We start from the raw sequence: 17796 nt of genomic DNA on the forward strand, positions 1-17796 counted from the left end.
GTAGCCTTGTACTTCCTCCTATCGCATCTTTTGTTGTAAATAAAGAGTAGCTTTGCTTCTTCTTCCTCTTCCCTTACAAAACCACACAGATGGAGACAGAATTTTGCTTTCCCCAGCACTGAGGAGACATCCAGAGCAGTTAAGGATGAGAGAAGGAAAAGAAGGAAAGAAAAGAGGCTTTAAAGGACTAGCAGCTCCTGTTACTAGAGCCACCCTGAACATTGTAATGGAGGGGGAATTCACGGCTCAGCAGAGAAAAGGGACTGCAGCGCCTTCATACACCCCAACAGTTGTAGAAGTAGCCTAAGAACCCAGCCAAAGTGTGTGGTCAGCCAAACGTCTTCCTTGCTGGCCCTCATCTCTTTGCTTCACCCTTCAAGAAAACACCTCAACCCCACTCACTCTTGACCAGCAAATAAACAGATTATAGACTGGAAACCTCCTGAGGAAGCATTTGTAGCATTAATTTGAGGTAGTAAAGAGGAGTCAGTAGCTTTTGGCTATAAATTGGAGCAAGAATCAAACAAAAGTTTGCAGGCAAAAAAAATGAAGTTATTTTTTTGCAAAGCCTGAAATTTAGTGCAAAACCAAAAGAATCAGAGGACATTGCCCAGCTTTGAACTCACAAGCCCAAGGAAAATCCTCAGTTAGGCAAATCTGCCCTCGATGCTTGTTGTTACATGTGAAGATAATTTAGAACTGGAGCCCCTGCAGGCTGGGCCATCCAGGTCCCCACGCACAGGGTACATAGCTCCTGAGAGGTGCGTCCTGGGCATGGTGCCATGTTGCCCACCTCACATCTCTGCCCTCCCCTCTTGGGCCAGGGCACGGCTTTCAAATTCACCTCATAGCTGTGGAGCCCTTTTTGCCTATTAGAAAAGCTAAATTGGATGCTAAAAGTGCCCTGATTATCAGCAAAGCACAGCTGATGGCAAGAGCCACCAGGGCAGTCTGAAATGTAGCACTTCTCTTTGCAGGCTGCTGCCCCACCACAGCTCACCAGCAACCCTTCAGGTGGCTGGGCCATGGTGGCAGCTTTCCTTTCAATTAATAAATCTAAACTGGGAAGAGCCATGGAGAGGCAAGAATGATGCAGGGCAGTCAATGGGGATAAGGCAAAGGCTAATGGCTTGAAGTGAGAAAGGAAGACAGTCCAAGATGAAAAGATCCTAACAGCAAGGTCTGCCAAAAAGCACCCACAGGAACTCTTACACGGGTGATTTATGCTTTGGGAGGATCAGAAGGAGAAAGGAGATGAGGTGATGGCCTATATGAACACTTTGTGGCTTCACGTGCAAGAAATAAACAGGCTTGCTCCAGGAATACTAATCACTACAGAGAGACTTTGAGTTGCTCCACTGTGGGTGAGGTGGTCCCCTCTCCTCGACCTGACCATAAAGCTGTGATATTATCAGCAGTGCAAAAGTCCAACACACACTTTTCCCTCATTGGATATTTCTTTGCACAGCTGACATGTCAAAAATTAGAGAAACCATCTTTTTCAACCCCAGCAAACTAATAAACTACACCCATGTTACTAACATCCTTTTTAAAAGGTACTTAGCTAAAAACCTAGCAAATTTGGGGAAAACAAAACAAAACAAAACAAAACAAAAAAACCCACAACCAAACCAAGAAAGACCCTATTTAACCTGTCAGACCTTTTCCAGCCCAGAACTGGATATGGCACAGCATGGAGTCGCACCTGTTGCTCTGCTGGTTCCCTTTCTCATGAAAAATACATCCAAAGAAGTCTGCTAGATCTCTCTGTGGCAATTGATTCAGCTGATCTGCAGACAGTCCTTTCTAGCATCTAAGAAGCTATGTGAGAAGAGACATTCAGATACGGCTCAAGGTCTTTACCAAAACCAGAGGGTTTTTGCCCATTTACTGTTTTAATAGGGAACTAACTACTCTGCCTCACATCCCCCATTTGGTTCAGGCTTTTTCTTTCGACCTTTTAAGATCTGTGTGGGTCAAACAGAAGTACAGCAATTCAGTGTTACATTCATACATGCCAGCAGTCTGTGTATGCTAGTCTATGTGTCTTTTATTCACCCATAAAAGAGATTATGTATTTTTATCCATTGGAGCACTGATACGTAAAATGCATCTTATTGCTCGATATTCCAGGTCATTCAGTTAAAAAACAGTAAACAATATTTTTGCCAAATTAGGAGTAGCAAAACTCCCCTGGAGCTGACCAATGGTACTGGCTCCAGCATCCCAGTGCAACAGAAATAAAATGCACAATCACTCCTCAGATGGAGCTATAGTTTCAGTGTCATTCTCCTCCCACCTCCCATCATCACTGGAACCCTGAAGTCCTATCAGTATGAGCGTCAGTAAAACCACTGGTTTCAGCCTGTGAGCCCATTCGAATTAGACATGAGTTTTTACCTAATAAGCCCTGCCCTGGTCAGCAAGGGATCAGAAGAAACCTCCTTAGCTCCATCTGAAAACTCATTGCCCTCTCCAAGTTGGTCAAGGGTTTATTCTATATTTTAAATGACAAAGCAGCTCCTCAGATCAACGTCACATCTTTTTGCAGGTCTATTACCTTGGTGATTTGCTCTCCACACTGACTGGAATAAGCTTAATCCTAACCTTCTGCTTTTTCTCCCTGTGCAGATGTGGCCTTCTACAATACCAAGGAGCAACAAATCTAGTAACTTCACAAGAAATAACTTGCACAGAGATCAGGGTCTAAGCTCTGGACATGGCAAGAATCTCTGAAGGAAATTAAAGCACCTTTTTGCTTCAGTTTTGGTTTAAACTCTCCTTTCTTCAGTCTCTCGTATACACAGATTAAAGTGGCAAGGAAGACAAACCTGGGTGCTAGATGGGAGGAATATTTAAAAAGATACTATTGCCATTCTTCACCAAGAAAAAACCAAGCATTTACACGCAGCTCCTCAAAGGACCGTATTTCCAGTTTCTCCAACATCGTAGAGAGGAAGGGTACAACACTAGGTGTAAAGTTGCAAAAGGAGGTGAGCCAATGCTGTTTGCTATCAGGATACACCTAGCCTGGTGGTCTGGTGCAAAGGGGCAACTGCCCAGGCAGAACACAGCAAAGGAAACCTGATGTATAATAATGAAAAAATTACCCAGTGTGAACAACGCACCGATAGAGAACAGAAAAGGAACAGTGTGCCTGTCAGTATAATACCAGAAAAGCCAGGCAATGAGTTAACCTGAAATAGCAATAGTAGAACAGGTTGAAAACTGATTGATCTGTGTACACCAGAAGTTATTACTGAAATACGATACAAATAATGCAAACAGTTAAACTTCAGAGGCTATACCCATTAACTTCCATGGCATTATTCCAGAAGTTAATTTGGCTCATGTCCTGTAACGCAGGCATTTGCACTGACATACTGTCTTTTTCATATACTTGAGGACTGACTCTACTTGCAGTCAGTTGTCAAAAGCGGCAGAATCAGTTGAATGTAAATGTCTCAGCAGGGAACTCCGCTAATTTTAACAGTTACGGACAGTTTCCCCCATACAAAGGGCTCAAGACAGAGCTAAAGTTTCTAAGACCCTTAGCACACCAGCGAAAGCAGTAGAACTGAGATCTGTCCCACTGGGGAAATCCTCCATCCCCAAAAGCCCAGCTGAGCTGATCCTCTTGAAGTTTCCACTGTACAGATCAGGCAAGGTCCTACTCCATCCTGGTTTGGCACAACTTTGCTAAAGTCACCGAAGGTTTACCAAGACAGCCAGGCTAAAGCTCTGAACTGTAGAAAATGAATGAGAAACATATCCAAGTACTCGTACCCAAAGCTGCAGCTTCATCGTGACTTTAAGCTGACCCAAAAGTAAGCTGCTGATGAAGGAAGAGGTCTCGCCTCTTCTGTTACACCAGCAGCTAGCACCTCTATGCTTGTGTGATAAGCTAGATAAGGTCCTCACCCTAAACTAACCAAGTAAACCGAGAAACGGTTACTTGTCACCTGGATCAACCCCTAAACTGAATTTCCTGCACAGCTGCACAAGCCCTCACCCAGGATGGCAGCGGGGCAGGACCATGGGGCCAGGAGCAACAGCCACAGCAGCAAGGCCAGGAGAGACTGATGGCTGATTTAGCAGCAGTCCACAATTAGAATAGTCTTAAAGCAATCATGAGACCAAAGCTTTTTATATCAGAGGAGAGGACACATTTTTTCAATGAGCCAATACTGAGGACCTGCTCTCAGCTCGGCATTTCTCTCCTTTTCCAAGGGAGATATAAGGCTCTGTTTTAAATGCAGAGCACACGATGATTTCTATGCAGAACAACTTAGGAAGAAGTCCTGCACTGACTTATGATTATCTATATGACTAAAGTCTCTCTTTCTTTGCCAAGGTAATAAGCCCTACCCCTAATCTTTTCTGCAGCAGAGTAAATATTAGATGTGATATAACAGATCTGGTGGCGTTTCTAGCAGAAAGGTGCTGGTGTCATGTGATGCAGGATTGTACGTACATATGGCACCTTTTGAAAAACTCATGGATTTGCAAGGTTTAAAAATACCATGTAGCACTAGTGACATCTGCAGGAGCACGTCAGTTGGAACAGCGGGAGGAAAAAGACAAAAATCAAGCTTCTTCGAGAATCTCTCATAAGGCAAACTGGCAAATATGTTCACAGCGCCTACCTTCACAAGCCTACCAGGGGATGAACAGGCCCTCTTAACTGTTGTCTCAAGGGGTTAAGTCAGATCCCTCCTCTAAATCACACTCTGGAGGAACTTCTCATTTTGTTGGCAATATAGGTGGGGAGGAAAAGTTGGTCTCTTGTTTTACAAGGCACGCACTTACACAGCAGTGTGACTGTTCTCCTTCCTAGGAGTGAGAAATAAAAGCATGATCTTCAGGGGGAGGTTGTGTTGTTTCCTCGGTCAGACCCAGGTAGGGTGACCAAGAGACACCAGTGTGAAGGGGACAAACACAAATCATTGTGCCTTGTCCTATAGAAAATGGAGGAAAGGGAGCAGCTGATCTAAAATGTTTCCACAGCTCAAGAGAGAACACATCAGTGAAGAGTCACTGTTGGTTGTATTGAGTCTTGTTGCAACCGATAGGTCTAACGAACGCTCTTCTTTAAAGATATAGTGATAAGGGAGAGTTCCTACCAAAAAAAAAGAAAAAAAAGCATACTCAAGATAAAAACTTTGGGCAGTTTTTTAGCAAGGAGAGAAAATGAGTGAGTGAGTATGCACACGACTGAAGGTCAGAGCACTGTGCAAACACTTGAAGACAAGAAAGTTCGATCCAGCCTGAAGTACAGTAGCCAGATCCCAAAAAAAAGAGTTAGAGGGGAAAATATCTAGATTTGGTGCTGTAAGGAAGGAGACAGTCTGCTTTTTTCATTTCCCCTCTGTTCAAGAAAGCGATCACTTCTGCATAGTAAAAAATTGAGCTTCATCTTTTCTCATTATGTGATGCTGTTCCAGTTTTGCCATACACAAATCCAGCCACTCTACTTTATAACACTTTACCCTGTTTATGCGAGGAAAGCTATTTCTAACTCACTTCATTAACACTGCTGTTGAAACATTGTTTTTAAACTAGAGGCAGGCATGTAGAAAACCAGAACAAAGAGGAATTGAATTTTTTTGGTCTGGATACATCTGTTGTGTTTCTTTGCTTAAAATTTATTAATTTCTGATCTTGGTTGATTTTTTTATTATTATTTTAAATTTTGTCTTAAATAAAAATTTTGCATTTTACATCATGTTTAATCCAAGTTCTCAAAACCCTTACAAAATAGTGTGCCAGAACCTTCACACCATCAAAGGGAATCAGCTATGATTATTTATATCTGTTAGGAACAGAGGTCATTAAGTTTGGGTACTTGTGAGATAAGGCAGCACTGTCTTTTTAGTGATGATACGCAAGAATCCTGTGTTCCACCCCAAAATTACAGCAGCCTTACAGCAAGCAGGCTATGAATGGTAAAGTTTGTATAAGTATTTACGGTTGTGTTAGACTGCTAACATGTTAACAACAACAGATTTTACCCAGGGAATATTCAATTTCTCTGTAGATCTCTTAAAAAGATATTTTTAGAGTACAGGAAATGAGAAAGAAAATGGTAATATGAGTGAGAACAACAATCAGATCTGTGATATGTTTAGTGAAAAAGCTCTACCAATATGACTGGGGAACTGTTGAGCAAAGCACACAGAAATACATGCCGTAGCAAATCTATAGGCACTACAACAGTATGGAGGAACACAAAGTACCTGATGTAAAATGGGAAACCAGGTACTACAGGAATACAAGAAAATGTGGTGAGGTGGCAAGGAAAAAACCAGTGTTGAAGTATGCAATACTAAGGGAAGACTGATATAACAATAAAGTAGTAGGATAGCACTGCACTACATGCCGTGGTAACCTGATAAAAATAAATAAAAGGAAAAGGTGGGATTTGGAATTGTTTTGGCTGAAGAATGGCAAGAGACCCTTGTCAAACAGAGCTCAGGAGCCCCTGATCAGGCTGGATTCACTTGGAAATCACTTGTGTAATTTGTCTCTGAGAGACAAGAAATATCATAGATAGTCTTCCACTGTGGAAGACTTGAGTTCCCCAGGTACGGCTGGGGGAGATCATGACACAAACATGATCTGATGAGCTGGGTCCAAGGCCAATCTCTGAAGTCTAGCCAAAACCTCAAAAAAATGCAGAAGACAGAGCTAAGAGCAGCCTACAGGCACTCACATGGCTCAGACCAGGACTCCCCCAGTCTCACAGTGCTCCAGGGCCCAAGGCTGATGTTGATGGTGCAGGTCCAGGTGAGGGTAGTCATGGCAGTTAAAACCTATTGGGTGCCCACAGGGCCCTCACACAAGTAACGATAAGACTCATTTGTTCTTGACTAAGATTTGCTCAGCAAGATGTCCTGCCCTTCTTAATTTCTTTTGGTTAGACCCCAAAGAAGATTTGTTAATGAAGGATTATGCTGCTGTTCAGTAATGAAGCCAAAAAGCCATGTCGCCAGAATCTGGACAGATTCCTCCTAAAAAGCATGACACTGTCTTTTATTCAAGTCTAGCTTTTGCACTTAGATACATATCTGAATTTTGTTTATAAAAGCTTTTTCTTCACACATTTTCACAGCAATTTTCAAGTAAATTTTGTACTTCAAAATAAAGTTTTACTCCAGTATCTTGAAACAGTATTTTTTTTTAAAAGTGTAAGAAAGAAAGGAAGTTGCCTGGTCACTCTCACTTACTAAATAAGGCACATGTGAAAAGGCCCACATGGTTCTGTCAAACCAAGGGAGAAGTGAAATTTGAATTTGACAGTGGAATCACTTTGCCCTTTAACCAGCACCCTTACTGATGCCTTTTATCAGTGTGGACCCCATGCCATGGCTTGCAGGATCTGCACTGACCATGAGTTCAGAGCAGGTGTAGGGAGAATTTCATGTCATCAACACTTAGGTCAGTAATGCAGCTTACTCGTGCAACTTCCATGGGGACCCACAGTCCACAAAAACCTCCTTGGACCAAACCCTCGCTCTGACAGTTTCCAATATTTCTGCTGCCTAGCTGAAGGATAAGGAGTACAATGTACAGAGATACTGTGTCTTTGCTGGTAATAACTTCTACATCAGAAGAATAAGGACTAATCTAGCCCCTTACCTAAAACACTCCACTACTCTTGCCCATCTGCTTCTTTCTTACTCCTCTGTCCTACAAATGATAGCTCACAAAAAGTGAGGAAGACAAGAGCAACTAGATTCCCAACTTATTTGCCAGTACAGTTGCAAAGAGTGCCAGAAATAAGCCAGAGGTGTTAGTGAAATGTCTGCCCATGCCCCTAAAACCAAATTTGCATCAAGAAGCACTGTCCAGTTAGAGTAATTATTCTGGCAACTTCTAACATGTCAAGTAAGCCCAAGCGGAGGCAGCATTATTGACTCCACTGCCCCTCAGAGGACCTAGGTTTGTGCTCAGTATCTTCTGTCAACTAACTTAATCTTGTTTTTCCTAGACCTTGCACAGTGCACTGCTGCAGGCTTCATGAGGCCTCAGACTGCTTAAAAATAAGTCCTTGTTGATATCAGCATTCAGCTGTTGTTCTGGCCTGTACCAACCAGTTGTGGCAGATACCAGGCTGGCATGAGAAGCAAGCAAAAGACAGGAGCAAGGAAGAGGAAGAATAAATAATAAAAAAAAAAAAAAGTCATAGATATTAGAGTATGTGTCCTTATCTACACATGACAATGGCTTAATTTCATAGACAGCCTTTTGATAAGCTAACCAGGATGAGATCTTTAACTCCCTGTTGCTAACACTATCAAAAGCATGTCTTATAAAGCATTAAGGAGCCATTTGCTCTTAAGGCTGACACAAAAGGATTTGTTTGCACCTGTTCAACATTACTGAATTTACAAGTTACATTTTAAAAGAATGACAAAGCTTTGCGGGGTGAAAAACTGGTACATGCTGCACTTAAAGAATGGGTGTAGTGGCCACTTGTGTTTTGTGTTCTGACCTGCCTTGGATATGTCTGTTGACTTTTAGCAGTAATTACAAGCCCAACTCATTGGCCAAGACCCTATAATGGTGTTTAGACATCAACTAAGAAGATTGTATCTAGTCTAAAGAACAAATAAGAAGTGTATTCAGAGAACGCCGGAGAGGAGGTAGAAAAGCCAATATGCTTTTGTAAACCTCTCCATTACCCATAGGCTTCCTACGTTTACATTTTAGCCTATGTTAATCCAAAAAGAAACTTCACAGAAAGGAAAAAAAAAATAATCAAAGGGAATGATAATAGGCCAGAGTCTGTAGAAGGAAAGAACTTTTCACCTCAACAGCTGAGTGTGACAGTGGAACAAGACCAGGCTAGGCTAGGTAATCACCTGGTCTGCCTGGAGAGGATACCAACAGAAGCACATCTTTTTCCTGTATTTGTCATAATGCAGCTTTTCATTAGTTATTAGACAGGCAAATAAGGGTTGTGTCCCTGGCCATCATTCTCCTGACACTGAACTCATGTTCACGTTTCCACCTGCAGGTGTAAGAATGACCGTCCTTCCTCAGCACTTCACACCTGAATCTTGGCCAAGTTTATTCCCAAAGGGTTGACTACCCATCAGTGTTTCCTAACATTTAAAAAAACTTTAAAAATATCAAAACTGAGATTCTTCCCTTTAAGCTTAGAAAAAAAAAAATGTATTGCTTTCATGCATTCTTTGCATTATGTTATTTTTGGTTCATATGTTGTATCTCATGATTAACATTTTCAGCAAAGCTCCATCTAAAAAACAGGCTTTTGAAGTAGTTTCTATCGACTCTTATGGTTCTCAGCTCATGTTTGAGAGACACTTCCTACATTTGTGAATATATGGGTAATTTGTGAAAGTAGACGAGTTTAGCTTATCATACAGTATAGCAAGACAAATAACCGTGATTAATTGGTAGTTCAGCCCAAAAGTAGAACATTCAGAACAATGTTAAGTAAAATATGCTAATATACTGCATGAATATACACTAAACAAAACCAGAAGATAAAAGGGACATCCACTACCTCTCACATTTCTTTAGTATTTATTCTTCCATTTATTTGCTGCCCTTCTACTCACTGACAGTATGATGAAAAGAAACCATTTGTATTTTAAAGAGTTACACTGTTTATTTAGTAAGGAATCTAGTACCTGGTAATTCCAGAATTGTGCAACTAAATAACCCTTAACACCTTGGAAACTGGGTATTGAAAGACCGTTACCTTCATGCTGTCTCAGCTAAGTCACCACACCTACTGTAGGGAGTCATCAAGGTCACTCATTTTCCTGGCTCATGCAGCAAACCAAACACAGCCTTATATAGTGTGTAAGAAATTTACCCATTTATCATAACCTCCAACAAATGGCTTGTAACAGAAATAGAAGTACAGAAGAGGACAAATGAGAGATATAATATTCACATTTAGCCTGTTTCTCAATTATTCGAATTGCTCGCCCGTTGGCACACTGAACCGAATGGGGATTTACTCAGGTGTGGAGTCGAGTTGGTCCCTGTGCATTATGTCGTATTTGGAAGTGAGCGGGGCTTGTAAGACCAGCATTTTTTGCAGTATGGGTTAGAGCTTCACTGGGAGTCCCAAAATGATCCAGAAGGGGCTATGCAGTGTTAGAGCTGCTCAGACTGCTGCACACATCCTCCCCTGGGCCAGCAGCAGCAGATTTTCTCCCTCAAGGAGTAAGAACAAATACTACTCTTTTCTATGAGCTGTCAAAACTATAGCTGTAGAAGGCTTCTTTCTTGAAGAATAGCTGGAGATGCACATAAATGCTTTACATACCTAAATTCTGTACTGCTGCATCTGAGCAAGTACACAGATTAATGCCCTTCTGCAGAGAACATCTTCACTCAAGTTTTTAAAAATAAGCCCTGTGTTCCCCTGATGTCTGAACATCCTTAGTGAAAGGAAGTAATCCTGCTATGTGCCTGACAACAAAAGTCGTAACTTAACTGCATGTTTTATGATAAGGAAAAAAATGCTTCTGAATGCAGTACAAACTGTTCAAAAGAAACAGAATAGAGAAGATATTAACTTTAGAATACCATTGACTTTACGGCAAATACCCACCTTTATTGTATTTTTAACTAATACCACCGATGAACACGAATATAAGCTGTACTGAATTGAAGACAGTGTCTTCAACAACCAGAATGAAGATAATGTGGACAAGCTACTAGGGAAAGTCAGACTGAGGCAATACCCTTTAACGGGCCAATTGAAATAGCTGGAAAAAGTACACAAACTTTGAGCATACATGTTTGTCTGAAGGAGGACATATTTCATGGAAGGCTTATCTAGGCTTTCTAACTAGACTAATCTCCTGGAAGAGACTAACTCTAATTTCAAACTGTGGCTTCTCACATCCCTCATCCAGCTCTTCTTGAGCCTTTTTTTTCTTTTTCGTTCTAAAAAGAGCCTGATCTCAATGTTGCAAACTTTTTGGGACACAATATTTTCATGAAAGCCATTCGAAATTTAACATGACAGAGAGGATAGAGGAAGGGATTCAGAGAGGAATTAATCCACAAAAGCCAAAAGGTTATTTCATACAAGGAGTTATGGATGCACTTTCCTCGGCAGGCCCCACGAATAATCATTAGTAAAGTGTAGGGGGCCCAGCAAATGGCAAAGACACATACAATTATGGCAAGCGACTTTGCTCTTCTCTTGTCCTGCTGCAGTTTTGCCCTGGTCGTTGCACAGAAGGAAACAGAGAGGTCGTTTTCTGGGGTTACAGAATTGCCTCTGGATGGAGATGAGATCTCAGTTACCAAAGATTCTTTCTTTGGCCTCGTGGAGGAAGAAACACTGTCTTCTGCTTCCGATGGAGGAGAAGATGCTCCTGGCCTTGGCAGGAGGCAAAATCTCCAGGACAGGCTGCCGCTCCTTGGAGGCTCGCAGTCCTGCAAGCTGCCATGCCACTGGCGCCTCTGGATGCTGTGGAAGATGTGCACATTGAAGTAGGTCACTGAGAGCAGCGGCACGAAGAACTCCAGGGTGGACGCGCACAGGAGGAAGTACCAGTTGTAGAAGAACTCAGTGTGGCACTGATCAACTGCTACCACGCTGCATCCAGCCATGTGCTCCCAGAAGAGGATTGCTGGGCAGTAGAGGAGGAAGGCCAAGACCCAGATGGCCACCATGTTGATGACAGGATTGGATGTTATTCCCTGCTGGGCTCTGTAAGATACCTGTGAGGGAAAAAAAGAAAAAGGTCATACCTGTAGAGACACATTTTGGAACCAACAGAAGTAGTAGGAGAGGAACTTAATAGAGTGCTTGGTAATTTAGAGCTGCGGCTATGCTGATCAGGTGAAGCTCACCCAAGTACGTTTAATTCGTTTATGTTGACATAACATAGGGGTGTCTCTCTACAGGTTAATGTAACTGTGCTAGGGTTCTGGTCCAGGTGATGAAACATGTTCATTCATCAGTACCTAGTAATTTGGTATGCCTTGTTTGAGACATCTGTGGTCCAAAGTGCCAGAGTAATTAACATTTTATAGTTGTTCAGAGCATGAATCCCATTCACTGACAACTGTATTGCTTTTTACAGCATTTTGCAAGCAAATAGGACTATATGCGTCACAGTGGTCAACAGAAAATGTGGCATGTATGTTTAACACCCACCTTTGAGAAAATTGTTTATTGTACACTTCATGTGGAGGTAGGAATAGATTCCAGCTCTGCAATGCAACCTTTAGCTGATGAAACCACAAAATCATCCCTTTTCTTTCTTCTCCCCCCACTCCGGGGCCAGTACATGTTTTCCACTGTATGTTGCAGAACAGACAGATATCTTGTAGGTCACATTCTGCTCCATCCCTTTCACAGGATGACAGGGTGAATGTGTAATTCTGGGAGCTTAGATATCCAATTGAAAAAAAAAAAAAGTATGAGTTAATGTCATTAAAGACCATCATACAAATGTCCATAGGTCTTAATTACATTTGTGCAGGTGGTCTTAATTTTGAACTTTGTAAATGCTGAGTCTTTGGCTTTCCAGTATAATGTTTCTTATGTGCAAAATGTTTTAGTGTTTGATTTCCAAGATTTATTCCTTTAAATAAAATAAAATAACATAAAATAATAAAATTTAATAAAAAGGCAAGTGTAATAAGTAAAATTAATTATAATTAAGAAAAATAGAACTGAAATTCTATCATATGACATTATGTTGGCATTCTCATACATCGCCAAAGAGCTGGAACCTTTAGCTCTCCCCGACATTTCCCTGCCAATTGAGCTAACAGAGTGACCAGTGAGAAATTCTGGTCTCCATCCTTAGCATGAACCAATACACAAAGTACAGGTATGGTGGGTAGGATGCTCTGCAGGAGCAGAGACATAGAGTGAGTCTGAAGTTTGGGGTTCTGCCCCAGACACCCAGAGGAGTTTATCAATCACCCCATGTCCACAGGCAGTCTCTGCAGTCTGCCTCTTGTCCCACTCTCTGTCCAAAACCCAAATCCAGTTTATTTCAAATTTCCTTTTTCCTTGCCCCCTTTTTACCAGCCTCCTGCCTTACCCTTTTCACCCCTCAGCCTGCTTTCCCTCAAGCAGTAGCACAACAGTAATCTGCAGCAGAAATTGTGAAAAAGTCCTGTTTGACTGGCTCTGGGCTGGAGCACGCTTAATGCAGAATTTTCACTGCAACTAGCTTCAAATATCTAATAATCTCCACATGCCAGCATATTTTGGAGGGCTATTATCTCTATTAAATTTGAGCTTATACTCACTAACATGGCAAAGGCTGGTCAGTATAATTCTCCAATGGTCTTGCGACAAAATCAGAGAAGCGATAAACAGGGTACTTACAGCTTTAGTAACTGACAGGAAACGGTCGTAGCTGATAAGAACAATGTTAAATACTGAAGCTGTGCACAGGAGATAGTCCATAGCTAGCCAGAGCTTGCAGATACCTCTTCCCAAATACCATTTCCCTGTCAGGCTGTAAGGGATGTAGAGAGGCATGCAGAATGCACCTATGGAAAGCAACAACAGAGACACCAGGCGGTTCATATGGATTGCAAATGGTACTCCTGGAAGCAGAGAGACACACTATTCTGGTGTTTGGCTAAAAACAATAAATCTATAAAGATGAATATGTAATTTATATACAGAAATTCTTACATTCTTGTGAAATCTGACTTTCTGTGTATTAGATCTTAGTATACTTGGGTATGCTGATTGTTGGGAATAAGCTCAGGGCAAATCAGCAAAGAAGGATCTGCTGAAGAAGAAAACTGCAGTCTATCCAACTTATAGTTTCTGAAGATATATAATCAGTGCTGCAGCAGATATGCACTGTGGTTGTGCTCTGACATGTAACCTCATCGCTGTGTAACCTCTAGTCTTTTATCTGTGTTAGAGTTTTCCCCCAAACACAACTACAGATGTTGTTAATGTCGGTTATTAATGTAAGATCGGTTACCATTTGTAAGCTAGATAATATATTGAAGAGTCTGTGTGGTATCTGGAAACCTCTTCTACCAAAGATAAAGCAGACACAGCAGGGGTCTGAAACCCTCTCCCACTTTTAAGACGTGTTTTAATCTCACGCTGGTTTTCCAGCTGAGATATTAACTCCAGAACTACTTTTTGGTTTGTTACCTTTGTTTTTTCTCCAAAAGGCCTTCCACTGAAGTATTTTTATAAGAAAGTCATGTTTGTGTTTTATTTTTGAGGCAGAAACATCTTCATTTTGCCCCTAATATTCTTTCAAAAGTGTGGTGCAATATCTTATGCTACATTCCTGAAAACACTGATGCATTAGAGACAAATATAAAACTATATGCAGCTTCAAGATCCATTTTAAACTCTTCAGATTATTCTTTTTCAATATATCCATCAAGATGTTAGAAGTTACTGAACATATCCAGGCTGATGTGGCCCACTGACAATAATCCTCTGGGCAATGAGCTGACAGACTGTTAACAACAGGCAAAGGCGCGCAACACTTTCAATACTGATGGCTTGTTTTAACATATACCTTAAATACAAGCAGCATCACTTTTGTACAAAATATTCATTTTTTCAGAGTTGCTGGTGACAGCTACTGCTCTCATCAACTGCAACGGGATCAATGTTTGCCACCATGTCAAAAAGTAGTGACTGCTTTTAGCTATAGATATAAATACAGATGCAAGAACCAGGTTTTAAGCATTTATATTTGAAACTATTCCCATTTTTACTAATTAGAGAATGCAAAAGACATGGGTCACATGCCTGGAAAGATTCCAGTCTTCTAAGAAATTAAAAAAATACCACAGCAGCTTTAGAAAATAAAGCATTTTCTGACTGATCCCAGAGACAAAGTGCTAGATTTACATGGTCTATAGGCCAATATAATACTGATACCAATCATTTCCTCTTGGCTGGTTTAAGACTCCATGAGGCACCAGCCACAAGCAAGAACTGATATGGAAGGTAGATATTTAAATCTCTTGACTAAACTGTAAGATATGAGGAGAAACAGACTTTTGCAGAAGACCTGAGCAATGAAATGGCAGCTCTAGCAAATTGTCTGCCTGGAGCAGGAAAGCAAAGGCTCCAGCACATGTACCAGTTGATTTCTGCCCCATAGGGTGAGCCCCAGAATTAGGCACCACAGGTTAGAAATGGCATAAATGAAGGAAAATCTTAAAGGTTAAACTAATACACTTCATTACACAGCACTGATAAAGCAACAGCAGTTAGGAGGGATGGTATTGCCAGAAGTAGGTCAATGAGTGCTATTTCCCTCCTCCTGATTTAGTGAATACTGGTCTCTGTGACCGTCCTGAAGACAGAGCACTTATGTGTAGAAATATCCCCTTGCTAGCCTCAAGTCAAGATGTCTGCTGAAATATCTTCCACGGGACCATGGTTTTGTCAGGCTTTCTCTGCTGCATGGGCTCTTTCCCTGGTCTGAACCCTGAAGGATGGCTGCACAAGGCATTCACGCCCCCACCTCCTCGCCTGGCATCACCTGCCAGGACTGGGTCCAGGGCACCTCCAGGGTGCAAGTCTCCTGGACTTCTGCAATGACACCATGGGAAGAGGGGGCTAATGCAGAAAACAGATGGGAGACGCCAGTGGGCTGTTGCTGGCATCGGGCAAGACACCTGATCTATAGCCTGCATTGAGTTGAAGCCAGTAAAAAGTTATAGTGGTAAGTGTTATGTTGTAGTATAATACACTCATAAGCCTTTAGTACTATGTAGAGAACTAACTAATTTACCCAGATGTACCACAGCTGGCTGTATAAGAAAACAGTTACACTGTCAAATATAAGGATGTTTTGAAGTGTGTGATCTTACAGGAGGAACAAAAGTAAATCGTAAACTGTAGCAAACTACCTCTTTTCCTTCAATTGGTATTCACATACAATAGTTGCTCCTTTTTTCCTGAAGAAACATTAAAAGTATTTCTATGAAAAAAGGATACATTTCTCATTACACATGTTTTGAGACATAATAGGCTGCTAAGACACTTAACGCAGCTTCCACCATTCCTTACCCTTCCCCTAGACACACAGCTGGGAAATAGTTCTCCTAGAAGAAACCACCCAGCAAAAGAAGCCCCATTGCTTCTCCTAAGGTTCCTAGGAAACAAATAGTACCTGCCTCCACCGTTAAGACTTACCTACTGCAAAGTCAGAAATAGCAAGATTGAGAAAGTAATAGTTACTCCGATGCCTGAGATTTCTGTCCATGATGAAAGCAAGGATCACCAGGACGTTTCCGAGGATGGTGACCAGAGCTAGCAACACCATGAGGAAAGCCAGGAGCACCAACACGCCCAGCGAAAACTCGGAGCTCGGTGACGGTGTGGGCAAAGTCTCATTACACGTTCCAGCTGTATGTGGAGTTTCGGCTGTGCCGTTGTGCATGTTGTGTATCCAGGTCAGTTCAGTCTGGGAAGAAATTTGCATCTGGCAGAGTTATCCAAAAGTTTGAGACAAGTCTATTAACAGGATAGGCTGAATACTGAAACATCAAAAAAAGTTCACAATATCAAAATAAAGGATCACAAGACTTCAAGGCCTGAAGTCTCTAATGTTCCTTGATCTGAATGCACCTATTGGTCTGAAAACAACTATAAAAAAGACACCTCAGAAGCAGCAGTAAGTGCACACTTTAAAATAAATTATCTCTTTCTCTCCTGAACTCTGATCCTTATCTACTGAGGTCAGAAAAGTTAGTCTGAAAACAACTCTTTTCACAGTCAAGCAGTTTGCATATTAGTATTGTGTAAGCATTTTTACACATTGAATTCTGCTGAAGCTAAAAAAAGATCTCATTTTCACTTCCCCAGTGGTCAACAGGATTTAAATTATTACAATTTTATTTCTCTTACAGTAAACTGTCGGCACTCTTGCACTTGCCGCTATACGACTTACTAAATTTTACAGTTAAGAACAGAGATATATATTTCTTAATGCTGTTGATTACAGAGCATTTAAAATTCAGTTATATACAGCAGAAGTACCACCAATACCTTTTCAGCTCATCCTAATCAGAAGCAAGTCTAGCCCTGGGCACAGCAAAACAAGAACCTGGACTTTGGAGGACGTTTTAAGCATGGCCCATGTAATCCTCCACTTCCCAAGTAATTCCAGGTAAGCTCCCACTCCACAAAGTGCCACACCCTTAGCCCTTTGCAGGTGTAAGAAGGCGTATCCCTTCCTCATCACACTTTCATTTATTTTGGTAAGAGTGCACAGAAGTCAGCAGGCCATGGCTGTGACTCGTGCCTGCAGCTCACCAGCTCCGTAGCACCATGGCACGCCCTGCGACCGGCGTTTTGGACTGCAGCCATAATGGTGGGTGCTTGAGAAGACGTAGGGCAAGAAGCAAGGAAAGAGAGGGTGGACAAGACCTGGGGAGGGGAGGTGCGGCCGTCTGATCCAGTCTTGGGGAACAAAGGGAAATATATTGTAAACAGTAAATAAAGCAAAAGGTGTAGGGCAACAGGAACAGAAGAGACCTCAGGAATGATAAAATGTGGCAAACAGACACCTGTCTCAGGTGCATGTGCACAAATGCAGTCTGGGAAACACACAGGAGGAACCAGAGCTCCCTGTGCAGTCACAAAGCCACCAGTCATGAAGCCAGTGACATGGGTGACCTAGTGGCGGGAGTGTGTTGCAGAGCACCTCAATCAGGATGAGGGAGGCGATGAAGTCTTTAAGCAAAACAAGGAAGCCTCTGGATCACAGACCCTGTTTCTTGTGTGGGACTTCAGTGTTCATGACATCTTCTGGAAGGGCAACAGAGCAGGCACAA

At 41.8% G+C, this 17796-nt stretch overlaps 1 protein-coding gene across 1 annotated transcript; it reads right to left on the bottom strand.

Annotated features, from left to right (window-relative positions):
- Positions 1 to 9836: 9836 nt before the first annotated feature.
- On the bottom strand, positions 9837 to 16669 carry LOC104018159 (histamine H3 receptor). The gene is made up of 3 exons (XM_009471266.2): positions 16154 to 16669; positions 13346 to 13512; positions 9837 to 11718 (listed from the first exon to the last, which is right to left on the bottom strand). Exons 1-3 carry the CDS (start codon positions 16440 to 16442, stop codon positions 10933 to 10935), a joined length of 1242 nt encoding a protein of 413 aa, XP_009469541.2. The 5' UTR covers positions 16443 to 16669; the 3' UTR covers positions 9837 to 10932.
- Positions 16670 to 17796: the final 1127 nt, after the last annotated feature.

Source organism: Nipponia nippon, unplaced genomic scaffold, assembly GCF_047370975.1.
Source record: "Nipponia nippon isolate SJK-2023a ecotype South Korea unplaced genomic scaffold, ASM4737097v1 scaffold_1, whole genome shotgun sequence".
Classification (NCBI taxonomy): Eukaryota; Metazoa; Chordata; class Aves; order Pelecaniformes; family Threskiornithidae; genus Nipponia; species Nipponia nippon.

Excerpts from the sequence above, each read along its gene's own strand:
- LOC104018159 (XM_009471266.2), bottom strand. The coding sequence starts at position 16,442 with ATGCAAATTTCTTCCCAGACTGAACTGACCTGGATACACAACATGCAC. Across the intron at positions 13,513-16,153 it reads TATTTCTGACTTTGCAGTAG|GTGCATTCTGCATGCCTCTC; the intron begins GTAAGTCTTAAC and ends TGCTTTCCATAG. Across the intron at positions 11,719-13,345 it reads TCCTGTCAGTTACTAAAGCT|GTATCTTACAGAGCCCAGCA; the intron begins GTAAGTACCCTG and ends TTTCCCTCACAG.